This window comes from Dromaius novaehollandiae, chromosome 24 (assembly GCF_036370855.1).
Source record: "Dromaius novaehollandiae isolate bDroNov1 chromosome 24, bDroNov1.hap1, whole genome shotgun sequence".
NCBI classification, from domain to species: Eukaryota; Metazoa; Chordata; class Aves; order Casuariiformes; family Dromaiidae; genus Dromaius; species Dromaius novaehollandiae.
This window is the reverse complement of record NC_088121.1, coordinates 8,028,015-8,055,828: the sequence shown is the minus strand read 5'-3', so window position 1 is coordinate 8,055,828 and position 27,814 is coordinate 8,028,015. Positions and strand designations below refer to the sequence as shown.

The window sequence follows — 27,814 nt, the reverse complement described above, 5'->3', positions numbered from 1 at the left end:
TGCTGGTAGAGAAGGGAGGTCACAGTGGAGACCTGACTTTGGAGAGGCCCGGCTGAATTCAGGACATTTCAGCCCCTGGCATCTTGCGCATTTCCAGCTCTCATGTCTTTCTAGGTCCAGGGGAAAGAGATGGACTAGAGGGAGGTTGTTGCTACTCTCCCTCAGTTTATTACTGGCAGTGTTCATTGCAGCCCTTCCTCCAAGCTCGAGGAAAAACTGAAACAATGAAAATAACAAAGCAGCAAGAAGCGACAGGGTTTGATCTGGAGATGGTGCTTTGCCACTTCAGGGATCGCGATGGCTGAGAGAGGAATCCTGTAGAGAGAGGCAGAGCTGTCTCTCCTCAAGAACATCCCCACTGCTTGGTGTGTCTACTCAGCCAGGCACTGCACAGGTCCATCCATCCCCAGAATAACCAGAATGGCTCTTGATCTTGCTACAGCCTCATTATAATAATGTGTGGGGTAATCACCTTTGTCGACCTTGCAGTCGAAACTGACCTTGGCCTGCACAGAACGGCAAAACAGCTTCAAAAAGCTATTTGAGGTGTAAAACCCTCCGGGACTCTAAGCAAGGGCTGTCTCAGGACCAGTGCTGCTAAAGCCATGCTGTTATCGCTCCCTACGCTGGTTAAATTACATGTATTTGGGAACGTTTGTGCAACATGCAGTCTCATCTTTAACCACACCCTTCGTCATGTGGGAGAGACCCCATGATTACAACATGGGTAGGTCCCTGTCTACACTATATGTTTCAGCGCCAAGGTCTCTCTTACCTATCATTTTTGGAGTTTAGCATGGACCCACCATCCTAATGCCATGACCATGAGCAGACTCCGCTTGCTTTTGTCTACACAATACGTCCAGTAAACAATTTGCAAAGGCCTAGTTGTGCTAGCAATACAAGCTAACACAGGTCTATCTTTCTGTAAAATACATATTCTATGAAGAATGGCCCTTGCTGTTCTCCTATAGCCAGCTGACAAACCCCAGAGTGCTTTGGTTCTGCAACCACACGTGTCCCATCAGCACCAGCCAGTACTGGCAGGAATCGGTGAATACGATTGCTCAGCAGGAACACCAGAGCGCACTGAAACACGTACAGCCCCGCAACGCGACCAGCACAGACGGCATGCTGGGGGCAAAACCACCCAAACCGTGAAAAAGCTCAAGCACATCTGCTGTAATCAGGCTGGATTAGTGCATCCAAAGCTGGTGTGAACACACTCCTACCGTTCAGCTGAACCTGAACACCCTTTGCGATAAAGAGTCCATCTACCGACCACCCATCTCTTAGCCTTCATCAAGGCAAAAAGAGAGATTTTGTACCTTCTCAACAGCCAGACTACTGGGCTGATAAAGGGCACAGACCTTCCTCATTCAGCTGCTGCTCTAAGTGCTGTAATCCCTGCTCTCATGGCAGAACAGCTCCAGCCCAGCTGCGAAAGGGAATAGGCGCTTCTACTTATTTCAGTGGGTACGTACCAGCCTTAGGTCTATTACGTCCTGAAGCATGAACCGAATCCTGGAAGATGTTTTTCTCTCTTTCACAATCTTCTCCATCTGATTAAAATACTGGTCCATGCGAGGCTACATAAGAGAAACCACATCATCAGCATATCTCAGAAGAAAAGGAGAACGTGCCCTTGGACAGGCCACCAGCAGGTCCCGTATTACAGCGCTGGAGCCATCACGGCGCCCGGCAGGGATCCGGGCACCCAGACTTGCTCTCCAGCAAAGCGTGTGCCAGGTCTCATACACCCTCACAGCTGAGATTTGAGTGTGCACAGCCAAAAGCACAGTACAAAATCACACAAGCCTTATACACAGGCTTATTCCTTTTCTTCCAAAAACTTATGATGTGATGGGATCCATATCGATCTGCACCAAAGACATGAAATGGCACCGTAACTCGGAAAAGCCTTCATTGGGTCTAGGTTTCACTTGCCAGGCTCTTAAACTTCAGCCTTTTTCCCCAAATGGGGGCTCCAGCTGTTTTAAACAAAAAGTTGCAGGGCAGTTTTGTAAAAATAAAATATTTCCCACTCCCTTCATTAAAAACTAGCTAAATCCCTTTCCTTACACTTAAAAAAAACAAGAAAAAACCTATTAAAATTTGGTACGGTCTTGCTCTGGAAAGCTTCAGCTACGAATGGCAAATGTTTCCAAAGTTAAGAATGACGGGAAATATATTTAAAACGGACTTTTTCCAGAAAGTTTAATTATAACTATCACTAACACTTCAGCCTCAATAAAAATGCATAATAAAATGTCTCCCCCTTTAATAGGAAATGAATAAAAGATTTTTATTCGACCTTGATAAAAATAACAAATCACAAGGACTGAAACAGCGTTCAGGACTCCTCTAACATGACCTCAGCTACCACTCAGAAACGGACCTTGTTTTCTTCCCAAAGCATGTGGAGAAATTGCACCCCACCGGTGCCACTTTCACACCTGCATCGATAATGCGCCCGCTGTCATGTTAACAGCGTAAGGGATTTAGCCCGGGGGATCAGCGATAAACTATGCTGTTTCAGTCAATGCTACACAAAACGATCTGGGAAACTGTTTCTCCGAGGGCTCCCTGGACGGATCAGGATTGATCCACTGCGATCCCTGCAAAGGAACTCCCTTCCCCGAGCAGCTGAAAGCAATTAGCTCAGCTCGCTTCCAAAGCTGAGCGCGACTGATTTCTGGCAAAACCCTGGAATGCTTTTCCATCCCAAGCCTGGCTTTTAGGAAGGACAAGCAGACGGCCTGCGCCAGCTGAAGCTCATCTAGCACGTAAGGCACCGTGTTACATATCCATTGGGTGGGAAGTCGGGAGGAGGACACGGCTGCAAAACATCTGCTTCCTTCCAGCATAGCTGGAGGTGACGGCACAAGGCAAACGTAATTGCAAAGTTTCAGGTGGGAGTTTAGGCCGACTGACATGTTTTCTTAGATTAAACCTGAACACCACATTCAGTGGTACGTTTCTTGGTGCCTCGACAGCAAAGAAGCCACTTTAAATCTTAAGATTTTAGAAACTACAGGTAAGAGGTGAATTCTATTTGGAAAAAAGTAACTCACAGTATTTGTCAGTCACTGACAACTGTGTACTTGGATGAAATATTTGGAAATATTGGAAACAAGTAGCAACTGGAGAACACTATTGAAAACAATACCAAATCTATTACAAAGGGGCTCAGGGGAGGGAACGAGGCCAGGTTGCGACGAAACATCCACGGAAGAGTGGATGATTTCCCAATGCCATACAAAAATTGCTGACGAAAAAATAAATCCTCAGATAAAAATAGCACACGCCCAATTTTCCATCCTTGTCCAGCCAGTCTCGTTTCTCGTCCTAGGTCCTGCCCTACCTTTGCTTTCTCAAAGTCCAGGTCCTTGCCAATGGTAGTCAGTAGGCGGCAAAGGCACTCGAGGGACTCCTCATCATGGTTTTTCAGCAGCTTTACCACGCAGTCATGCATGATGGCCTCCGTCAGCATTTTGAGTTTAAAAAGTTCGCCAATGAATTTAATATTCCCAATAGATCTCCGTCGAGCTTTGTCCTTGGCCTCTTCCAGCTCATCATGGAGCCGCGTCTTCTCCTCTGGCTGTAAAACAGAAAAGTGAGCTCTAAAAAGCATGATCACAGAGCACAAAGCTCTTTAAAAGATCCAGTATAGGCGCTTATGTCCCTATTTATCCTCTTTCTTCTAAAAAAGAAAAAAGAGGCTTTTATAAGAGCACCAATCAAGGCAAATATTTTTCATTATACTCAGCCACAGTGAGAGGGGGAAACTCTCGAGAACTCCAAAATTCCCCCCAAATCAACGGCAGTCTTCGAAGAGATCGATTTCAGAGAGACCTCTGAGAATTTAGGGGGAAAAATACCACTTACAGTGGTAGCAGCTTCAAGTTCTTTCTGCTTCTTTTCAAAGACATCGTCGTCAGCTTTGTCTTTTTCAAATTCCTTCTGGCAACGATTCAACAGCAACTTGCGGAAATTTACTGTGCTCCCAGGTTTGTCTGCCATAGGTACTTTCAGCTGTAGGGAGAGGGAGAAAAAGCAAGATTGGCTATACACCGGGAATTACATTTTATTTTGCACTTCACAGTCAGCTACACAAGTCTGCGAGGCTACAGCAGTTAAGCATCACGTCACGGTTTCCCGTGGAGTTTTAGATTTCATATGTAAAGCCGTGCTCCAAACTTGGCTGGCACCACCTCTGCCTGCAGACAGATTGCATTTCCATTCACGGGATCCTTTAAAAAGACACACCGCTTAAAAAAATCTCCTGTCATGCAGCGAAGACTCTGGAGTCACGCTCCTTCACTGCATGTTATGGCACATCACCGTCGGAGGGAGGAGGGGGTTATTTTGTCCTAACTTCAGCATCCAAAAGCCAGCTGTCCAAAGCTTGGATCAGCACCTCGGGCTCCCCTTTGAAGCTAGAGAGAGAAATTGGACTTTTCAAAGATGACTCACTACATCTTGTGACCGGGCAGAGCTAAGTGCTCGGTGTCCTTAACTCCAAACAACACGTCACTTGTAAAGCCCTCTGCCTGCAGGCATGGCCAGCAAACGTTCACGAGCAAGTCTCTGATGTAAGTTATTATTTAAGTTCGGAAACTAACATTTAACTCTGCTCTTGCCACGTTTCCGTAACTGTCACTCAATTCGTAGGGATAACGGGCAGTAAGGGGAACAACTACCCAGAGGAACTCTCCATTTGACTTTTGCTGCTCTTACCGTTACAAGACATCTACACATGTTGGCGTACGCCACCGAGAAGCTTGGCTCATCAATAGCCTTCTCAAAGACCAGGTCGATGACTCCTTTCAGCCTCTCTTCCGTGTCTACTGTCAGGTCCGTTACTTGCTTCATTAGTTGATTGAACATCTGCGGTGTCAACTTGTTTAAGATGCTTCGTACCTTGCGGAACAGCTCCTAAAACAACAGGGAAACCTTAAGTGCAGAGCAAAACCAGGCGGATGGCAGCTTGCAGTAACGAGCTAGGATGCTTTCGAAAGGTGAGCAGTGAGGCTTTCCTATGGGAACTTCTCAGATGCCAAACTGCACACAAAACACATGTACCTCTGAACACACATGAGCCCTAAAACAGAGACCCTTCACACAGACATTGTGTTATTGCTCATCAGCAGGAGCTGGACTGCAGTTGGTGCCTTACAGACCCACCAGAGCCTTGTTATTGGGGTCTCCTCTCTACCTCCGAAGGCAGAAGGAGAAGGCAAGTACCACGGTCTCTCCCTTTCCCCCAAGAAGGATCATCACACTCATGGGCAAAGCCAAGCAGAGCGAGAGCACATTTCCTCATCCCTTTGCAGGCAAGTCCATCTCCAGCGCTAACTCAGCTCCCCAGATTCAAGGTAGCAGGGCAGGAGTTTTGGAAATGTCCAAGATGCTTGTCCAATGCTTTTTTTCAAGCATGACAGAGGCACAAAGCCCTTGCTGCCCCCCAAGTGAAATATTCTTTTTATCCTCCACTCAACACATACAGGACAGACATCTCCAGGAGATGTTCTTGATCACCTGGAGTTTAAATCCTGCTTCACTTACCTGCCAGACAACGCTTTGCCCTTCTATGGCAGAAAGGGGGGACCTAGGGAAAGGAGGGTCCTCCAGCCAGAGCCAGCTTTGGAAACACCTCCTCTCCACTCATCCCACTGGAGAAAACATTTTAACTGAGAGCTAAAAGTGTCCACTTGATACTAATTTAGCCATGAAAGATCAAGAAGCGGACATCTCCCTCAAAAGAGGCAGTCAACCTTTCCTACGCTTACTTCGAGGCAGACTGTTTTTCCTTCTCTAGCCAGAGGGATAATTAGGTCAACAGGGCTGCAGTTGGCCCCGAGAACAGCATTCCAGTGTCCTTCAAGAATATCCCACCTGATCGTCCAAATCCAAAGTCTCACTGCCAGGCAAATACCACCACCCAGAGCGGCTGCCCACGGAGCGAGGGAGGGGAGAGTCGCACAGAGAAAGTTTCAGCCACAGCGTTTTGGGGTTGGGCAGGACGAACTGAGGGAATCTTAGAGGAACCTCAGCATTGCTGAGGTTCAGGACAGAAATGTAATTTAAAAGAGGATGAAAAGCACGTTGTGTGCTGGGAGTGTGAGGTTGTTTGTTTTAGGATCAGGACAGAAATATTCTAGTAAAATGGCAATTTAAAAAAAAAAGTCCTAGACGAGAGGTAGTAGGTTGTCTGGTCTAGACTCCCTTGATTTACAAGACTGCAATTTAAACTCCAGATCAAGAATAAAAACAAACAAAAAAACAAGGCAGGCCAAAGCTGGGATTCAAACTGGACTTCAGTTGCCCTTTTTACTGTCTTATGCAATAGTAAAGGCAAATTACCATCTTTCTTCTGTCGAGGCAAACTGCTGTGCTTACAGAAGGGGTTGCTAAAGCTCTCACCTGGGTTTTGACATTTTCTGGGTCCTCGGTTTGGTTTTCTCTTTTCAGGCTCGGCTTCCAGGCATTCTCTGCCTTCTTGAGATGGACATCCTCCTTCACGCACACGGTGATAATCTTCCTGGGCTCTCGCCTCTGGCCCGGCTGAGATCTCCTTGGTCCAACATTCAACAACTAGGACAAAAACATTCCTTGTTATATCCCCCTTTAAACTCACATCTCAAGAAAACGCTCCAGAGGCTCGGGCGGACCCCCGCTGATAGCAACGCCGTCCATCAGCGACTCATCCTATGGTTTTTAGGATTCCCTCCGAGGCAACACAGAGGTCCAGGATGGTCAGAGGGAACACGAGGATGCTAAATGCACTTCTCTCGGGCAGCCACCGCTGCAGGAGATGCGGGACGGTGCTTCCACGCATCCGCGATGCTCCAGGTGCTGCTCGAGCGCGGCCAAACTCAACCCTACTGACCAAAACGAGCTCTTGAAAGCTGGAAACTGTTTAACTGAGACATCACGGTGAAGACACATTTAAGGACTGAACAAGTCCTTCAGAGCTGCATTTCAAACATGCCACTTCAAGCAATTAAATGATATTTTTGGTAAATCTGATGATTTATTGTTATGGTTTTACTGGAGCTAGTTTCAAACAGAGCCGTTTTGAGTTAGGAGTTACATAAAACACCCTGAACAGCACAGATGCCTCTCCTATATTGTGGGAACACGAATCTTAATAGCTGTGGGTCAAAAACTTTCTCCAACTTCGCAGGAGAAGAAAGGGGAAACTTGGTCCTTTCTTTGAAACAGCATCAATCACTTCTCTGTACTCATCTATCACCTGAAGCTCCTTGCAGCCAAATCCAACAGGGAAACTGCTGAGAGCGCAGGAGAGACTTGCATCAGCTGAACCAGCGATAGGGCGCAACACGCACCCAAACCCCTTCCTCGTCATTCGGGATCTCCCAAATAAAGGCTAAACGTATCAAGTGTTGCGCCGAGGTTTGTTTTTCCCCCGCGCTCTCGTATTTCTGAACTCATTTGTTAGAAACGTCCAACCTCAATGTAAAAATTAGTGCAGTAATAAAACCCCATTATCAAAACTCATGATTTTCAGCAAAAGTAATTAATCTCTTTGGCTGACAGTACGCAACCTTTACATGAAAGCTGGGCCATTTAAAACATTGCTCTGTTCAACAAAGTGATCCATCCACATCACAGAGGCAAAACCACCTGTGTTATCCAAACGGCTAAGCCCAACGCACGGGGAAAGTGCTTCGAGCTGGTGCCTTGCATGCCATAAGCCAGCCCCAAACATGCTTTTGCCCAGTGGAAAAAAACCGTCATTAAACAGAAGGACTTTTATCTGCAATTTGAACTGCTTCGCTTTGACATGTCAACGCGCGCTGCTGATGAAAGCGTACAAACATAATCACCATCACTGCTGGGGTCTTTTGGGCTTCATTAAGCGATAACGCAAAGAGAATGAAAGGTTGGCAAGGGATGATGATCCCACGCGGTGACACGCTTTGCACGCCGAGGCCAGGGCCACGTGGTGCGGGGTGGCAGCGTGCCAGCCCATCGCCTGCGCTCACATCCTGCCGCCCACGCGGAAATAAGCCGGCGGGCTCGCTTAAAGCCACGTACGCTGCCGCGGTTCTGCCCACGCTGCGCATGCCCGGCCGCGGAAAGACGACGCTTCCTTCCAGCTGAGAAATCAGAACATAGCACGACAGAAACCAAAGCAGACGCCGTCGCAGCCAGCCACACCAGACCTCTTCACACTGCTCCTCGCCCGCAAAAACCTCAGTAACCAGAGCCAGCCTGGCGAAATGCCTGAAAAGCAATACGTTTGGGCTAATCTCACCCAGGAACAAGGGCAAAGCCAACAAGAGAGGACGCGTGGCCGTCCCGCTCCTACACGGAGGAGCCTGGCCTGCAGGACCTGCCGACCGCAGCCAGGCTGCAACGCCTGCGGAGAGAGGAGCCGCGACGCTTCCTCACGTATGGGTCCACGGCAAACCGAAGCATTTGCTTCTAGAGCAAACAACCCCTCTCTGAAGGCAGCGTTTTATTTGCAAAAGAGACGGATGCCGAGAGCCCTGGAGCATCTCCTGAACATCAGCACGTGGCAGCGGGAGATGCGGGCTGTGCCTGCACCAGCTTTCTCAAACCTGTCTTGGAGACCAGACCTTTAAACCCAACTAATGTTAACAAAACAAATGCTTTCTTCATGACTGCATTTTTTACACCTGTGAATAAACTCAGTTCAGACAGGCTGAATGTTTGATTTGGTTTAAAATCAGTGAACAGATGCCTCCCTTGAATGCTTAACAAAATAATATAAGAATCATAATCTTTTAACAGAAAACTGTTTTCTTTTGTTCTGAATTTACAAAGCAGCAAGTTAAGCAGGTGCCTGAGTTCACGTCTGGCCTCCTTTTTGCAACCCAGTCCAAATAAATAATAGCATTTCTGCAGCACCTGCAATTATAACGCTACAGCTTACACTGAATTCATATTTTCCACCAAAGGCACTGAGAAGTGCTTACCAAATGCTCCCACATTAACGCAAATTACCTGTCTTCCAGGTGAACGGGGGAAAAGGCAAGCAGAAAGAGACACAGGCAAGTCTCCCAAAGAGGTGTCGAAACCTCAGTAACAAAATAAGACAAGGTGCCGCTTAAGAAAGGTCCCAGACACCTGTTGGGAATGACACACGTAGACACATCCAGCCTCAGCGCGCAGGGAGGGATTGCTCTTTCCCAACCCTATTTCTCTATTTTTGCATCTTGTTACCAAAGTGGGTTGTACTGATTTCTAAGTTTTTGTTGGTATCAAAAAAGGCTTCTTAGTTGTATTTTGTTCCTGTGTAATTACACTCCTTGTGTTGTTTGATTGGACATTTGTTATTTCTAAAAACAGTCATACAACATGTTTATTTAAAAAAAAAAAAAAGGAAATAAAGACAAAGCCAAAGAAGCAAAATAAAAGATTCTCATGTGCTGAAAGCTGGTTAGCGCTGAGCTGCTCGACATTATTCCAAGGGCAAGGAATAGGCAGTGGGTTTTAATGGTTTATGGGCATGGCCTGTGTAGAGGTGGGATGACCGAGCAGACAGACAGCATAAACGCAGATTTTGCCATGCTTCACGAGAAGATAACGTTTGATGTTGTGCTGGGCTGCAAACCCTCTCATCCTGTAACAAACCGACATCACAGGACAGCAGGCGTGTTAAAAACATTACCTTTGAACCCTCCTCGAGAAAATGCAAAGAAAGGCTCTACTCTTTAAAGGCGCAAATGTAAGATGTATGTTATGTGCTGAATGCTCCAAATGAACGGGGTAAGCAGCACTTACCTTTTCTCCCCCTTTCCACAGGTCTGCAAAGTGCAGACCCCTCGCGGATCCCGCTCAGGCCAACGTCCCAGCATGCCCTCAGCTGGTGCTGTCCCACCCACCACTGAAGACTGCCTAGAGGGGTACAATGCAAGTCTTGTTTCGTGGTTTTTCTTTTTTTTTTTTTTTCTTTTTTTTTTAAAAAACACTGTTGCACCTTTTTGTAAAGTTTTCTGCCGGTCGTTCTTTATCAATAACGGACATTATGGAAAAAGACAACTCTACAAAAAGGTGCAAAGATGGGGGGGAGAAAGGGGGATTTGGCTTACCCCTATCGGCAGGTTCCTCAATGGTGGGTGAGGCGAGACCAAGAGAGGGCATGCTGGGGAACCGCACCGAGCCAGGGAGGGCAATCCAGGGTTGCTCTGCACTTTGCAGGCCTGCGGAAAGAGAAAGAGCAACATCGACATTACCAAGAGGCCGAGAGGCTCGGGACATTCAGCGCATGAAAGGCCAGAAGGCGCCGGAGTACAACCTGCAGCCCACTGCGGAGTCGCTAAATATAGGAAGCGATGTCCACCTCAAACAGCGCCAAGGTTTCGGGACCGGGTCGTGCTCTGAGACAAACTGCGACACCGAAGCTACTCGAAGGCAAGGATGCACACCCCAGAACCAAGCCACCGGCCGCAAGACCGCTCTCGAAACAGAAACATTACAGCAACGCAAAGTCTGCAGCAAAATTGCCGGCTTTCGTTCCGAGCCTCCTGCAAATCTGCACACTTGGAAGTTAAGGTTATTTCGTGAACTCTGTTCAAAACCAGCAGTTTTGATAAAGCGGAGCTGAGACTTCTTTCAGCCAACCGGGGCAGCATCCGTCCCCCGGCCGCGGCTGACTCAGCCCCTTGGGAAGCACCGTGCTTCGAGACCCCCATGCCCCGAGAAGGAGTGGCAGAAAGGCAAGAAGGAAGAATTCGGGGACTGGATTTTTGGGTCTGGACAAAGCCAGATGCAGGGAAAAGAAGAAAAGGTGAAAGGAAAGCAGAGGATAAGGAAGGACAAGGAGGGATGCAGCGAACGAAGCAAAGCGACAAGTGGAAGAATAGAGAGAGCAGGAAAATACAACAGCTTTTTTGGCTAGTAAAATGTATTTGCTCTGTTGGCATCATCTATAAAATTGGTTCCTAGGAGGATACATGCTAACACACAACTCGTATTATTGTATGAAAAATGTGTGTTCACACACATGCCACTGCCAGGATCTCATGTGGAAACATGTTTCCACACATTTCTTGTGCAGGAGAAGGGAAAGGGGGAGATTAAATCCATTTAAGACCAATACGTACCAGTTAAAAACATCCACACTGCCTTTTAATTTGCCTGCATTTTGACAGCCGAGAAAATATCAACCTTGTCATCAGCCTGACAAAACCAGAACCACGGGAAGTATCTGAGGAGGCCCAAAAACACAAGGATGGGCTTCACGGGTATTAAGGCCAGGTTTTGAATTAGCAAGTTGGGGAAAACTCACACTTCCAGATACGCTTCTTCCACCGGAGGTTTGCCTCCCAAAATCGGCAAAGGCTGGCGTGAAGTCTGGTCCTCGAGGCAGTATCCGGGGGTCCAGGGTCCTCAGCGGCAATTTTGGCTGATTGACCTGCGCAGAGGAGCAGCAACAACTCAACAAGAGCTGTTTAGTGTGTCCTGCAGCTGTTACAAACTCATCCAAGTCTACAACCTCTGCCTGTGCTGAAACATCAGGCATAACATATAGATTTGATATCCAAATTAATGCTTTTAACAACTTCAGCATGTTATATATCCACACTGATACTAAAAATCCACATTTCATTTAAAACATGTCTTACACAGGTGGCTATTGTGAAAATACGTGACAGGGCTACGCAGGGTTGAGAAACATTTCAAGGCTGAACACGACTTATAGAGGATAAAACAACGGCGACGTGGGCCTGTCTTCTCCAAAATAAATGTGACAGGCTTGGTTCAGGATCACAAAACTGCCATCTTCCCCTCAAACAAATGTCTTTTGTGCTAAGACAGATGGCTGACCAGGCACAGGAAGCCCAAAAGTAGAGGGAACAGTGAGAAGCAATCACGGAAAACTAGTAGGTGGATGAAATCATTTTGGGAACATAGCTGCGTTTTCCAATTTGTCTGTGCATGAAATTCAGAGTGGAAATGTTTCTGCACGTAAGAATCACCAATCTCCCGATTCCTCCTCGAATCTTACGGGTGAATATGTAGTGATTACGCCAAAAGCAATGAGGTACCTCGCTCTGACTGAGAGCAGACTAAGGTCCTCATGTCAGCACTTCAGAAATAACAACAATATTTCAACAAGTCCCAAAACACAGCAGAGAAAACCACATGTGTAATAACACCGGATAAAATCACAGAACTGTTTCTGCCAGCAAGTCAAGGTCTGAAGAGCTTTTATTAGACCAGCTGATAAATCCTGACACGATGGTCTCAGGCCAACAGGAAAGCTCGCTTGCCCAAAAGCACGCCTCTGCTTCCTAATCGTACGGCAGATCTAATAAAAGATACTGTCTCTCCCTTCAGTCTTGCTTAGCCTGGGTCTCCCAGACTAGGAGGAACCATTTTAAATTCCAATAACAACTCGGTATAACTCAATGCAGGTAAAGGCCATTCGAAGTGCTTCACTTTTTAAATGGCCCATGCGCAGTCATTAGCCTATGATGCCTTTACTTGAACAATCTTGTGATGTGACTTTAGCCAAATATATCCCCTCCTGGACAAAAATCTTGGTCAAAAGACAGTCAAGGAATGAAGCATGCATTAACCCCCACCTCCCCCAAACTGAGTTATTCCTCATAGCACAAGCACATGGCTCTGCTGGTGGCACCGGGAAAATAAAAACTCTTCTTCCCCATTCGATTAAAAGCTTTCTAGCGTAGAGATATTTAGTTTTTAAATAATTTGCACGCACCTGTTTTATGGGCTCTCCTCTCACCTTGTCGAGGACCACATCGCTTATGGGAGGCAGCCCCTCCGGCTTCTGGATGCAGGCGGGCATGAACTGGAAATCCAGCAAGAACTCCCGGTCGTACTGCTTCTTGCCTTCGGGATCCAGGGGCTTCCACTGCTCTATAATGACAGGAGTTCACTGAGATTCATAGGGAACAAACCCAACTCCGCTCGCGTTTCCATAAAATCCAAAGGAAGCATGATTCCAAGTTTTTGGACAAAACTGCAAAACCTAACATAGTTTTTTCCCCCTTTTTCTAAAGGAGCAATAAAATTAATGAAGACGCATTAATTAATGCTGACGCAAACCAACATGCAAACCCGCAGCCACGTTAGGGCATCTGGTAGCCTTAAGCCAAGATTTTCTTCACCGGCTGCATGGTTGGGAGTTGGGAAAGAAACCCTCTACTTGTTCACCAGCCAGGTTGACTTGTCCATCCCCTAAATGGGGAGGCACATTTTTATCTGAAGGAAAACATCTGTAAGAGATGCCTCCTCTGGATTTTACTGATGCCAAACAACATGGCTTTGCGCTCTAGACGGCCCTTCAGGTTTTTTGGTTAAGGCGCTCTACTATTTCCTTGTTTAAGCCCCTAATCACTGGGTTTAGGTCTCTGGGTACCAACCATCCTCATCCCAGCAGAGGCTGCAACCAGCAACTTCTTTCAAGCAATGCATTTTAATAACTGAGAATGAAAACATCCAAAGTAATGACTATTTTTAGCTCTTTGTGCAGGTTTTCTTCTATGGGGCTTCAGGAAAAAGGAGGGTGGAAAACAGTTTGGCCGGCTAGCCAGATCCCAGCAGACGAATCCCAGGCCAGGCGCCCGTCCACTGTGCCACGCCGCCCTGGCTTAGCACGCAAAAATACCGACAGCAACAAGAAATCGTTTATATGCAGAGCTTCCTTCTCCTGGAAAGTTCCTAACACGCAGTTACAATGTGCAAAGCAGCTGGAAAACATCACAGGCAGCATCCAAGGACGGAAGCATCCACGGAGGGAAGAGACGGGGATCAAACAAGCAATCCTACTAAAAGGCAAAATCCACAGCTTTAGGAAGAAAGGACCTAAAACGGGGGATTACTGCCTCGAGTGGCCAGGTCCGCTTTGCAGAGCACGAGCCGGACACGCTGGGCTTGCAAAGGGATCCGCTGAAACCCTTCAGCCCCGTTAAAGGACTTCCAGACCGGCCTGAAATCTTTCCAACCACGTCAAGTGCTTTAGAAAGACATCTGATGAATTATGGATTAACTTCAAGATGTGCTTAACTAATGAATAGGTAAGCTAGCTTAAGTGTGGCGTAAACTATCAAGAGGCCTCTAGGTTTTCTCCTAACAATACAATATTGCCAAATTAATAAAAGAAAAGCAATTCAGATCTTTGTTAGAACGAAGCCACACAGAAGTAACGGCAGCGGTGTAATCACCTAACAGTGGTGCTTCCTCCCAGTATCGTGTCTGCCAGGCTCTCAAGGTCTTTCCTGATTTTGTTTTATGCTCTTAATTTCTGGCCTCCAAAGAAAATAACTTAATTTATTTTGAGGAAGCTTCACCTGAATAATAAATGGCTTAAAAATTGGTAGCAACTGAAAGGTAAGACGGTCTCAAGGTCTCTCTTAATGAAGTGAATTTATAGAGGTTCAGGACTACAAATTAAATATCTTAATGAATAACAACAAGAAAAACCCTTAGGTAGACTGTATATAATGCTAACGAGCACAGAGAGCATTGTATCCTTTGAGCCTGCACTTAATTCTTTTGCCATAGGAATTGTGTATACCCACAGCTTAATAGTAGAGCCTGGACTGAAAATAAAATGCTTCATTTTTGTTTTCCTTACTCTCCTAGAAATTTGAAGATCTATAGAATTGCTTAGCCAGGTAATTAAATACACATAAACGCACACACTAATAAGCTTGCTATTTAGTACCCAGTTAAAACCGTCAAATCTCTTATTTAAAAAGTACGTCTGCTTATATGGAAGCTTCTTGGATCATTTTCAACTGGTGAGAATGGGGCAACCAATTCCCCACCATTTCCACTGTGCTGCAGCCAACATCCGCACGCAACAAATTCAAGCAAGCGGGGATTTGCTTCTCCTATCGCATTCGGGCTCTGTGGGCTCCTCTTCCCTTCGCTGCTGGCAGCAGGAAGAAAGCAATTTCCCTCCCGCGCTGCCCCAGAAGGTCTCTCTGGGGCTGGTGGTTGGCGAATCCCACCGGAGCCGGCCACAGTGAAACATCAACCCTCCCTCACGGCATCATTGCAAGCATCCTTTTTTCCTCTGGGAGGATGCAAACATGTTAGCCGGTCTTCAAGGAGGAGGAAAGCAGAAAAACAAGCATGCGAGAGAGTCCGCAAGGGGATTTACCTGGTTTGTACTGGTACACCGGCCCTTCGCTGGAGCTCTCTGCGAAGCCTGAGTTTGCATCGGTCCCTTCTCCCTCGGAGACGCTCTCGGCGCCGTTACGGACAGGCTCTGCTTCCTGCTCTCCGTTTTCCTCCACGGCTTTCACTTTCTTAAGCTCCGGGGGGTCTTTCTCCAGTGGGAACCCATGGCTCATTTTATCCTGTTCAGATTCAAGTACTTTGTCACCTGAAAGCTCCTCTTCTGCTTTAGGCTGAAGCACAGATGGAAACACAGAGGTTACGTTAAAAACACCCTGCCAAATCCAAAACATGCAAAACAGCTCTTCATAGATACATACAGCACATTTTGCTCGTAACAAGAACACATATGCATCTTCGACAGTGATATATAGATCTGTAATTAAGCCCAGGGTAACGGGATGATTTATTGGAAGCCCTGCATTTCATTCCTGGAGATAATCCACTGCTAATTAGCAGGGCAACTGGAAAGACCGAGCTTCGCCCCTGCAACCCGCATGAGCTATCAAGAGCAAACGGAAAAAACTGCTAAGCCCTAGAGTACGGCAGTCATGAGCAACAGCTAGCAACCTCAGCCTGTAAAGATAACCTCGCTTTTCCTCTCTCCTGGAGCTCAGCAGCTACCTTCAGAGGAACACGGGGCTCGGTTTGCAGGGGGCCACTCTTTAAATGCGAGCTTCCCGCTGCTAATTGGAGCGGCTTTCCAAGGAAGGAGGCAACGTCACATAAAACTGCAATTTCAGTGCTCGATTTCAGGAAAAAACAATGCCTTTTCATAGTATCCCTTGCTGTTAATTTTAGAGCTCTCCAAGCATGCAACCTGATTCTGAATTCGAACCACGAAAGCGGTAGGAAGCCACTTCTGCAGGGAGAAAGCGCAACGCATCCATCCATTAAAAAAAAGAAAGAATTAAGTGGGGATGCTCCGGAAGAGGTCCTTGATCCTGGCACCTGCCTACCTAGAAGCACTGCATCCAAAAATGCTTTTTGCATGGTTTCAAGCAAGCACCCCGTAAAAGTGCTGTGTTCTTCTTCGAGCACATTTTCACCAATGCTAACTGGTCCAGGGGACCAGGCTCCTCCAATAAAGGAGGAGGAAAACGCAGAGGATGCACAAACTTGCTGGCACAGCCCCAACAACGTCCTTCGCTCTCCGGCTTCAAAATGAGCGTAGAGGGATGCTTTTAATTTTCTTGGATTACCCACTCATCAGCTTCTCTGTCGAACACAGACCAGCTGCCACAGTGGGACACTTTGCATGCGAGTGTATTAAGCACATATAAGCAGGTTATAACACACAAAGGACTGCAAAGCTTGGGGAGCGCATCTGGGAAAGATCTTGGCAGATCCTCCAGCCTGGCGCCTGCTGTGACGCGGGATCTGTGGGGCCTGTGTCCTTCCCGAGCGGTGCCGCAGAGTGGCCTCTCCAAGCCCCAGCTGCAAAGATGCTACAACCTCCTCGGGCAGATGGTTTGGGACGTTTCCTTCCTAACGTCTTCCCCTGCTGCAATCTAAATGCATTACTGCTCAATTATTTTCTATGGTGGGTTAAAATATGCCAAAAGACAGCTAGCGGATTAAAGCATTTTTTTGGAAAGCTCGAATGAGCACTGTTAAGCGGTGCTGGCTAGAGCACCACGCGAAGGGAGAGCTTTGCGTGCCCTTAACGACCTTGCCTTCGTTAAGGTCGGGGCCTGGGATATAAGGACTTTTTTCAGACTACTGCCATAGTTGCAGAGCTCCCTTTATTCCTCTCCGAGCAGTCGCCAGCACCGCGGCACCCTCCTCGCACCGGGGACCCGCACTGGCACCGCCGCCTTTGGTGGCTCCAACTCTACCGTGGGCCTTGGGCAGAGCTACGCCGCTTCGAAGGACCGGAGATGCTCTCGGCTCATCTAGCTCCCGGCGAGACGCGGCTCGGCCTGCAAACCTCCAGGCTCCTCGGCTTCTCCGTGGGGTGGCCAGCAGGCAAATGACATCACAATGACGTCACTGTGCAGCCCAAGAGTGCCTACAGCTTGCTGGGCAACATCCCACTGGCCCTTCCATGAAGCCCAACTTGGGTCCTTGCGAGAGAACTGGGAAGGAAGCCAGAAGGCCCCTCCAAGAGGGCCACCAACCCGCGAGGTAGGAAGACCGCATCGCTCCTTACCTCCGCTTCCGCCTCCACGGCCTCCTCGGCGGCCTGGGTCCGGTCTTTTGGTTTCTTCCACGTCTTTGGTGCAGTTAGAGCGGTTTGGGCTGCAATGTAAGCGCACACGCGTTACCCCACCGTGTCACAGCGAGCCCCTCCCGGCTGGGCGACGCAGTCCCTCCTTGCGCACCGAGGACTCGCACGGCTGTGGCCGCCCTCTGCTTAACCGCGGCAGGACCAAACGGTCAGAACAGTGCGAAAACCGCAGCGCTGCAGCACTGCTCTGGCAACCTGGTCCTCCTGCAGTGGTTTCAAAGCAGGTTAATAACACCACTGTTCACCTACACGGGCCCATCAAGTCAACGAAAACACCGTATAATATTTCTGAGGTCAGCACTGATGTACTCTGATCACTGTTTTTGCCCCCGAAGGGTCAAAGAAACCACACAACATATTAGGAAGAGACAAAAGCATCAATCCACTATGTTTGCAATTTGTTGGCGGTGCTATGAGCTTAAACCCCGATACTAAGCGCACACGCACGTCGAACATAGCGCACGAGCAGGATGGATTTCACGACCGATGCCTCCTGCAAATGCATTTCCAGCTCAAGCCTCCAGTGTCTAACTCACTTCCTAAGCCAAGCTCTAGAGAAACAGGCCACGCACGCAGTTCATCACCGCAAAGTAGCGTTTTGAAAGGCTCCTCAGCTGCAGATCAATGAAAAGCAAGTGGCTGGAGACAACGCGTATTAAGTATTTAACAGCAATCAGAGCCTCGGTCGGTGCCAACGGGTCCTATGGGCAAAGGGGAAACTGCGTTGAAGCTCCCCGTGCCCCAGAGACGCCTACGGGCTCCAGCAGCCGGGGAGGAGCGCTGGGCTCGAGGGCCACGAGGGATCTGCAGAAACGCGGCAGCCTGCAGGCATCGGTACCGTGAGCATGCTGGGCAGAAGGCAGAGCGGACAGGGAGCTTCACTCTTTGTGCTTAACCCTACAAAAGCAGAGGTTATTAATAAAGAAGCGTAACTCGAATAGTTTTGCAGAACTCCTGCGATTAAGGCTGGCAGCAACGTCCTTTAGCAAAGCGTTGCTAACGCTGGAAAGGAAAACACACCCAGTTCACATTTTACAGTTAAAAAAAACACTGGGGATATTCTACACTGCGTTTCTTTTTTTTAATCAAGGATCTGATAAACAGAATAAATATCAGAATAAATATCACCCTGTTTTCCCGATAGGGAAACCGACGCAGAGGGAAACAAAAGCGTTTGCCTTTGGGTGCCCAGGAGGCTCGCGGAGGTGCTGGAGAAGTAACAGAGGTCTCTCGAGCTCTGGTCCCCCAGGCCACATCCACCCCGGCAGGCGAGTGAGAAAGTTTCCACCACGTTTTAGCTAGTTTAGCAAAAACTGTGCTGCTTTTTAAAAGCCAACCCACTGTTTTAAGGCATTTGTGCGGAAAGGAGGGTGCCACGTCTGCCTAGGTGCTTATCAGGCTGCGGCAGGAGACACGGTGGAAAACTCGACGGTGCTCAGAAATGAGCTCAAGAAACACAGACTGTTTCAGTCCCATCTGAAATACAGCACAGGTTGCGTTTTGGGGGCAAAGGGGGAAAGAAAAACAAACAAACAAACAAAACGAGAGAAGAAAAGTTACTTTTGACCATGTCGTCTGCAGGAACAAGTCAAATGCTGCTGCACCAAAGGAATTTCAAATAGTGATTTTCAAATAGGGGGTTTTCCCCCCTCAACTATCACGTGCTTGGCGTGAACATTATTTCTTCTCCGCAATGCATGCTTTCACCTTTTTTGGCAGAAGAAAAGGAAGGTGTATAATATACCTAACCCAAAGCCCAAGCGAGACAATGCAACAACCCAGCACCATCTGCAAAACGAGCCTCATGCCTTAAGGCCCTGCACACGCCATAGGAAACCCAAAACGTGCTGTGGCCAATACATCTCTTGGCAAGGGAAGGCTCAAGACGCTCTCGGTCTTTCTCACAATTTTCCAGTCCCCCGAATGGAGAGTATCAAATTAAGCATCTTTGTGTGCACATCCGCAATCAAAGTCTTTCCTCAAATGCAGGGTTTTTTTGCCAGCATTCATACATTTTCCGAGCTCCTTTGCAGGCTGCTCTGACATGTTAGGCGGTAATTTTTTTTCCGTGGGAAAACTGACACCATCAGACCCCAGCACAGCGCTGTTTAACCAACACTGTTTATTGCTGCTTGCTTAAAAAAGAAAAAAAAAAGAGAGTGAAAACACTGATCTATATTAGAGATTATATTTCATTTTTACGTCCTTGCTAAGTATTACCTACTTTACTACTTCTGCTTTTTTAATCCTTTTTTTTTTTTTTTTTTTTAATATTCTCCTCTTCTTTCCTAATTTCAATTGCAATTCTATTGCAACTGCAGCGCCGGTACCAACCCGCGGCACCAAAGGGCAGCTGAACGAAACCCTCTCTTTGCCATACGACTGGGAACAGCAACGAAATCATCCTTTCCAAATTATCCTGGACATCGCTCCTGGTGATAAAATCACCATGCATTTGGTAGGGATCACAGGCTGAAAGCCAAGCTCCTCTTTTGATAATATCTGTATTTTTTTTTTCTTGCAGCAGAGATGGCAAGGGATTAAGTATTTTAAAAGCTACATTCTCTTGCCCTTTGCAGGTAACAGCGAGGCCAATCTTGAAAATCTCGAGGTATCACTCACGTATGGGCAGGAATGAGATCTGTTGGCTGCATGCTTGCACCAGGATGAGCACGTCTCCTCCAGCCAGCCCCTCTGCCAGATGTTCAGAAGGGAAACGCAGTCACCAGCGAGAAGCCACGTGCTCAGGTATGACGTATTGCTTGCCGGAGAAAAAATCCTGCACTTCGGTCGCTGGTTTAATGCTCTGAAAGCCACCTGCAAGTCTTCCCCGTTCTGCAGGCAATTGCTATCGTGCAGGCTAATACATTGTAAGACAGGAAGAATAAATAGCTGAATATAGTGTAAAATAAATCCCAAGCATATTCCAATCTTTCCAAAATATGAATATAACATAGATGCTCCCGCGTAGATACTCTGATGTTGCAAGTCTGGTAAAAACCCGAAGCCAGTGGAAAAGAAACAAAGATTCCCGTTGACCACAAAAGGGTCAGCTCTGGTCGACTCCCGTCTCTTCAGGTGCGCCATAAAAAATTCATTATCTTGGGCTGTGAAAAAAGAGCTGCTGGATAAAGACGTTTATGCAAAAGCCTCCACGGTCTGCACATAACTCTTTCCATATATAGGACTTGGTAGAGCAAAAAAAAGTATTGTTTCTCTGACTTTTACATGGAAGAACCGTGTATCCTGCAAAGGAACAAGCAAATAATTTCATCCATCCCTCAAACGCAGTCACCTCCAACGCAAAACACGGGGACACAATCTCACCAATTCTGCCGAACAACTTCAGGGAGGAAGGGGATGGATTTACCACTGAGAACCCCCAAAGTTTCAGGATTATAAACACGGAAAGTAGAAATTTGCTCCTGTCTCCCCTCGACGGGGCAGGAGGACGGGTTCAATCCTCCCTCGATAAGGCGTGCTGCCTCCTCCGCTCCCTGCAGCGATTAGGTTATCCTGGGAGCTCTCTGCTCTGAATATTCCCCAATGAGATGAGACCAGCTCCCATTAAGGGGAAAAAGCAGTACGATATAACGCCAGGACGGGCGGCTAACCAAACTGCTCGGTTATAAGCACACGCTTTGGCCGACAACCCGCATGGTGCTGGAAACCCCAAGGAAATATTGGTCCTGCTTAGCAGCACACGGTCAAGGAGAATCCCAATTTCTACCCTATTTCCAGAGAGCATAAAAAAGCCTCTTAGCCTCTAGTCCAAGAAAAAACCCAACAACACGGCTCTTCCTCCTTGGCTCCGAGGTTCAGCATCCGTCTCTTCTAGCGTACGGCAGGGAGACATGTAATTTCTCGTTTCGCCAGAAAGGATCCCTGCATGAGCGCTCGACGCCAGGTTACGTTGTTTGAATCTCTCTTCCTCTCTCCACGGAAGAGCAGGGAAATTATTACTCCAAAAGGTTAGCAGGGAAACGCAATACCGCTCCACTGCATTATAGGATGGGGAAAGTACAAAAACTGCCTTGGAGAGTATTTCGCCTTCCTGGGGTACCCAGCTTCTAACAGCAGCCACGGTTTCAAGTGATACTTTATGCGACTTGAGAAAAAGCTGTTTCTCGGTAGCTAAAACCAATTTAGTGGCTAATGTGTGCTGCCTAGTCTAATGAAGTTAGAGCATTACAATTAATCTTCTGCATAATTAAAAACCCAAAATGCTGCATGTAAAAGAAAAAAATTAAACTACAGGACATTATAAAGCAAACGGTAATGCTGCAAGCTGGAACCTGGCTGGGTAAAACTGTGTTTACACACAGAGTCCCATCTCTCTCCTTTGCAAGGAAATTAATTTGGGTTATGAAGCAGCTCAGGTTGGAAGAACTGCAAGAGCAGCGAAATAACCTGAGTCGAATAAAAATAGAAAAATATTAATGGAAAAAAAGCCCGTAGTTGGCAGAGTGAAGGGATCTTTCTGCTCTTTTCTACATTTTGGATCTTCTTCAAGACACTGGACTGGTAAAACGCAGCGTATTGATCTCGCGCAGCGTTACACAAGTATGGAAGCAGGCCAGGCCCAGCTTTTTCTTTAAATTAATCCATAACGGAGCGTAATAATAGATGCTATTGCCACCATTAGATGTCTATCATTTGCCTGTGAAAGGATTACTGTACCAAGGAGATCGCGATGGATGTTCTCTGCTCTGTTGGAAGTCACCGGCGTCTCCGCACAAGACTGAGGGCGAAAAGCTCACATCTGGGGAAAACCAGTCCTCAAGCAGCCAGCGCAGGGGGAAGCCCCGAAGGACTGAATACGCTATAAACTTACCAAAAAAATATGTTAAAAAGAAAAATCAGCCTCAGATGCTTCTCCGAGTCCTCACAGGAGCTGCATCTGATCACTCGAGACCTGAATCTCTCCTTAAAACCATAAGGTTGAAAATATTCAGGACAGTTAAATTATGGAAAATATTTTAAGTGCTTTGTTAAGGGAAAAAAACCCCCAAAACCGTACTTTTCCCCCAATCTTTCTTGTCCAATATTCATCTGTTCCATATTCAAGGGATACTTAACAATTAAAACAACCTCAACTTCGCGATTCCAAAATGACCGCAAAACAGGCCCTAAAAGACTCAACACATTTACATGTTTAACACCACTATGTAGGCGTAATAGCCACCATTATACTCCCTCAAACAGCTAAGTACAAGGAATTAATTCATTTAACTTATTTCCCACAGCTTCATTTCCAGGAACTCCTGGGAGAGGAGGAAAAAAAGAAAAGCAGTTCTCTATAGAAAATGCAGCAAACAAAATAAGACTGTCTGAATTAATCCATTAAATGCCTAAAACAGTGATGAGATAGGACACTGAAACCAAAGGCAGGTAACAACACTCACAGAAATAGCATAGATTTTTCAAAGGCAGCTACGGAGCTTTTGTTTTTCAGCTACTAAGTAATTCATAAACAGCCCTTCCCTCTGCAGCGTCCTGTTTTCTGAAAACTCCAAGAACAGTGAAACAAGGTAGAAGAGCTGAAATTAGTGGGAAGAGGGTATGCTGCTCTGTGTTGCTTTTGTCGAGGAAAACGGATGCACGGTTAATTAAGGCTGGGCAGACCTAGGTGTGTGACACTTGGTGTTTCAGGTATTTAAAATCGATTTAATGGCCTGTTTCATTCACCGCTTCTGATAACACCACGATAGCTCCCTCCGCTATAAGGAGGTTTCCAGCTGCTGCAGACACACTTAGCATTTCAAGAGCAGAACAACAGTGACCTGGCATGGTTAGCTTTTCTCTGGCACGTACAAAAGGAAACATCTGATAGAAAAATGAGCCCTTTCCTTCATCCTCAAGGTGACCAAAACCACGAGGCTGAACGCTTACCTGGGACAGGACTCTTCCTAGAGTTTAAACTCGGAGACTCCATGCTCTCCTCCGCTTGCCCATCTGCTTCGGTCTCTTCCTTCTTTTCAGTATCTTTTGTGTCTTCGCTAAGAGTAGTTCTTGTGCTCTCCTCTCCTTCTAAATCTCCCTGAACACCAGGGAGGGCACTAGGAGATGGAAGAGGAGGTGGAGAAGGAGTCGTAGTGGTCACAGCAGCAGCAACAGAAAGGGGAGGAGGTGGAGGAGGAGGAGGAGGGGTCGGCGGAGGCGTCGGCGGAGGCGAGGGAGCGGTGGGGAGAGCGATGGAAGATGGCACGCTTTCCACTTCTGCTGGAGGTGCTTCAGGTGTCTCCAGTTCAACAGTCAATGGCGCCACTTCCTCTGGGGCTACATCTGCTACACTCTCGGCAGCAGTGACGTTTTCACTAACTCCGTTCATTTCATTAATTAGATTAGTACTAGCAGTCACTGGAATATCACTAGATGCTACACTACTAGGCTCCTTGCACGTGTCGGCGTCAGCCTCGTCCGCTGGCGAAGGGTCCGACGTGTCCGCGCAGGGGGCGGCATTAGATATAGGCATTGCCTCCTCTTTGGGGGAGGCGAGTTCACAGCTCTCCTCCGAGTCAGCTGTAAACGTAGATTTGCTAGGAAGGGCCGCGACAGCAGCAGCAACAGGAGGAGTTACAACCGCCACGGGAGCCGCTGGGGTCGGCGAGGCAGCGAGAGGAAGGTCTGGCGGGGTCTCCACGGAGGCAGCCTCACTCGTCTGGCCAGCTTGATCTTTCTTCTCGATGGTAGATTCTGGTCTGAGGACTGGAGAAGGTGGTTTTAATACTGGATCAGGTTTTGGCTTCTCTTCTGGGAAAGCAGAAAAAAAAAAGTCAGTGTTACAACAGCAGTCAATCCCACCTTCCCGAGCCATACCTAAGCCACCTTCCCTGGGTACCGTGTGCTATTCAAGAAGCTCCTATGAAGAAAGTAGAAGCTTCTGAAGCTCATTCTTTGTATCTAAAGGCAAAACCCCCCCCAAACCCCCAAACAGACCACCTGCAGCTGGCAAACCTTAAAAATCCAGTGACTGCTTCTGTTTTTCTGAGCGCGAGCTTTGCAGTAAGTAGCAGGCCTTCAGAGAAAAAGCCCGCGAGCACATCACAAAACGTGGAACTTGTACAGAAACTCGGCTGCCAAAAATAGCATTTTCCTTCACAGAAATTGCAGTAAGATGGAAGACAAAAATATACTTCAACTGGATTCTGCCTCAGAAGAGAGCGGGGTTTTAACACGGAGACCCAGGCAAGCTAAATTCCAAAACACATTCTAGCAAAGTATTCTTTGGGTATTTTGGGTATTGCATCTTTGCAGCGTGGCTCTGCAACCCAGGTTAGACTGGTAGCATGAAGCCAACTCTGTAGGTTCGATGATCCAGTTTCAAATCGCTCTTAAGACAAGGTCACTTATATCTGTCCTCAGGGAGGGAGCTCTCTCTCCCTCCATGGATGGAAGTGCCCCAAGTCTTTCTAAGCACTGAAACAACGGGGAGCTACTTTAACATGATGGCTGGCGGCAATGAATAAAAAGGTGGATTAAAGTATCCCAACTGATATTGATCCTGAAGGCTCCGTGTAGGAAAAACTGGTTGAGAAAAGGAAACATGGCACCTCTAATTTTTGGACCATCTTCTGCAGACAATGCACAGAGCGTCCTCGAAATTAAAAGCCTGCTCTAAACAACAGCCTGGATATTCTCTCCCTTGAGTCAAATAAGAGTACTCAAAAAGAAAGAAAAAAAATCATTTGAAGTGTCTAGAAAAAACATTCTGCGAGACAAAAAACACAGCAAAAACATATGAACTGCATTTTAAAAACAGCAGTTTAGACACACTTTCTCCAAGCTACCCTCCTTTGGGGGATGTGTTAGCTACTGGATACAGGCAGCACGTGCAAAATTTCAAGAGAAAAGTTGCTTGGGAGGCGATTGCAGAAGAATGATGGGCAACCTGAAACCTCAGAGGTGGTAAAGCGAGAGGTAAAGACATCAGAAATCCTTGAAACATCTCAGCAGGACGGACGCCTGCCATCGCCTCCCTCCAAAGGCATCAGAGCAGCAGGAGGGAGCTGGGCTGCTGGGTGGTCGCGGCGGCAAAGGCTGCCGAGGCTGGCGGATGGGAAGATTTGTCTGGATGCAGGAATTCATTTGTACTTGGTGGTGTTTATCCGAAAATAATCGCTGGGCTTGCTGCCATTTTTCCATCTTTTGTCCCGCTACAAACATTCGCGAGGCAGCACTAATGCTGGCTTTGCACGCAGTTTTTGCAGCGCGTGTTGCTAAGCCATGGTGCAAGGGAAGGGCCCCAAAGGTTTAAAGCTTTGGGAGCTAATATTAATCTGTTTTCCCCAAACTGCATTAGACATTCTCCATGTCTGATGTATCTCAGCATTTGGAAAGAGTCTTAAACAAAAAAAAAAAAAAACACTACTACTCCAAACATCCCACCAAGCCTGCACAATCTCTCTAACTAAGTAAAAGTTGACAGCTCTGATTTCATGCACAATTATACCCAATTCCAACTCCTGCAACATCCGAGGCCTAAAGCCAGGTATGCTCCGGGATCAGCTTGACCCATATTCAGCGGCAATATCCTTCCTTGCATTTGCAGCCCTCGAGGACTGGCGATACATACGCACCAGCGGGACGCTATAGGACTGATATCAGGATAATACAGCAGGAAGGGTCTGCTTCCCCTGCACTCCTCCAAACCCTATCTGGACTTTGCAGCCTGACAGAAACTGCTTCAAAAGCAGCAAATGCAGATCGCTGATGCTTGCCTTTTTCAGGAAAACTGGGGAGATTAAATGCAAAGCAAACCCCAATTCCACTTTCTCGCTGTGCCTTAAAACAGGAAAATAACAGGGGCTGCAGATTACTAGCAGCGAAAAATAACAGCAGCTTGGTGTGCCTGTACAGCACATGTGCAGCGTTCCCAATCCTGAACCGAATGAATAGGCCGAGTGCTGCACACAGTTATTTATAACCAGAAAACGATCACTGCGTATCACAAAATTAGAATGGTAGCTGTATACCAAATTTTGGCTGATGCAGATGAATACACACGCTGCAGGGCGCAGGAACGTTTGAGCCACAAAACGAACACAGCGAAGGGCACTTAGGGGATGCAGTAATACTGGTTTTAATATTCACTTGCTTTCTTTGCGGTGCAATTGTATCTGTGCCTACTCTTACTTTGGGGAGGAGAAAAAACACACACAGGGCACAAAATGAATGAATGAAAAGCAGTTCTGATATATGCATTTGTAGACATGCCCTTAAATCAAAGACTCTAGCTCAGCTTAAGTAATTTTAATGCTACCCAAACTTTCTCCACCTTTAGCTTGCTCTGTATTTTGACTATATCCCCATCACCACGGCTCTCCCTCCATCCCCAGATCACAGCCATGTTATTTTGCACCTCATTCTTGCTCTCCAGTGTTTACATAAAGGCTCTATTTAGCAATTTTTGGACTGGAACAAATGTTGGACTCTCTCTCTGGGATGTAATTGAGATAAACACAGGAAAGCTTATCAGCGTTAAATCCAGGTTAAATTCCTGGTTTATTTTTAAGCCCTTCGAGTTAGAACCGTGCAGTTAAATAAACGGAGACCACTTATTTCCCGTTTACTTACAGTGGCCTGCAAAGGGATTAAGTTAAATCGCAGCGTGTGGAGGGAGCAGAGGGGGGAAGACTCCCTCGTCCTGCAAACAGAAGTTCTCACACACAAAGTTGCGATACTGTGACTGGTGCAAGGGCCAAAAGTGTCCTTCGCAGACAAGGCCCAAGATACGGACATTAATTCACATCGCTCAGAATTTATTATAGCTAAATCTGAACTTCTTTTAAGAACTAGATGGTCTCCAAAAGGTCCCTTTCGACCAACATTTCTGCAGTACACTCTTTTGGACAGCTATAAAATTTCAATGCGGGAAGAGACCTGGCATGCACCCTTCCTGGGACACCTTTGTTGTTTTTTCTTTTTTTTAACAGACATTTTGAAAACTCCATTCAAATATATATCCTTATATATTAGAATGAAACGTAATCATTTTAAGAAACTCTTTTCATCTGCGCAATTTGCTAAGACGGCACAATTTGGTAAGCCGTTTATGAGACACCGTGCACAATAATATTTTTTCTAATTACTATCTCCCATAGACCGACTAACGCTGATGGCAGGCCAGGATAAACCAACAGCTCTGGAGGAGAAATACGATGATCTGCTTAGGTGTCATTGCCGACAATTTGTCCAAACGATATAAAGTTTCTCTGGCTAAGAGCGTTTTATAGTCAACACACCCGTTTTCCAAGGCTGGGTCGTGGGCGAGAGGAGGCTCACGCTCCTATGGGCTCTGAAACAATGTTTAGGAAGTAAAAGCTTTAACAAAATTATTTTTAACCAGTTTCACGTCGGGAAATTTCAATTAATTCCCTTAGCAACGCATTGTTAAATGTTCCACGGGAGAAAAAGAGGTCCCTCCTCTGCTCT

At 46.9% G+C, this 27,814-nt stretch overlaps 1 protein-coding gene across 13 annotated transcripts in view; it reads right to left on the bottom strand.

Annotated features, from left to right (window-relative positions):
- The window catches only part of EIF4G3 (eukaryotic translation initiation factor 4 gamma 3), a 131,332-nt gene that overhangs the window by 20,337 nt on the left and 83,181 nt on the right, over nt 1–27,814 (bottom strand). For 10 of the 13 annotated variants that reach the window (XM_064497045.1, XM_064497046.1, XM_064497048.1 and 7 more), the window contains 11 exons: nt 23,273–24,133; nt 17,303–17,391; nt 15,134–15,383; nt 12,725–12,882; nt 11,285–11,410; nt 10,086–10,196; nt 6,427–6,597; nt 4,741–4,938; nt 3,889–4,035; nt 3,365–3,601; nt 1,485–1,589 (listed from right to left, as the gene is read on the bottom strand). In XM_064497045.1, coding sequence (XP_064353115.1) covers nt 1,485–1,589; nt 3,365–3,601; nt 3,889–4,035; nt 4,741–4,938; nt 6,427–6,597; nt 10,086–10,196; nt 11,285–11,410; nt 12,725–12,882; nt 15,134–15,383; nt 17,303–17,391; nt 23,273–24,133 — 2,453 coding nt within the window. The remainder of the gene's footprint in view (nt 1–1,484; nt 1,590–3,364; nt 3,602–3,888; nt 4,036–4,740; nt 4,939–6,426; nt 6,598–10,085; nt 10,197–11,284; nt 11,411–12,724; nt 12,883–15,133; nt 15,384–17,302; nt 17,392–23,272; nt 24,134–27,814) is intronic. The other 3 variants (XM_064497050.1, XM_064497057.1, XM_064497056.1) reach the window with 1 other exon arrangement.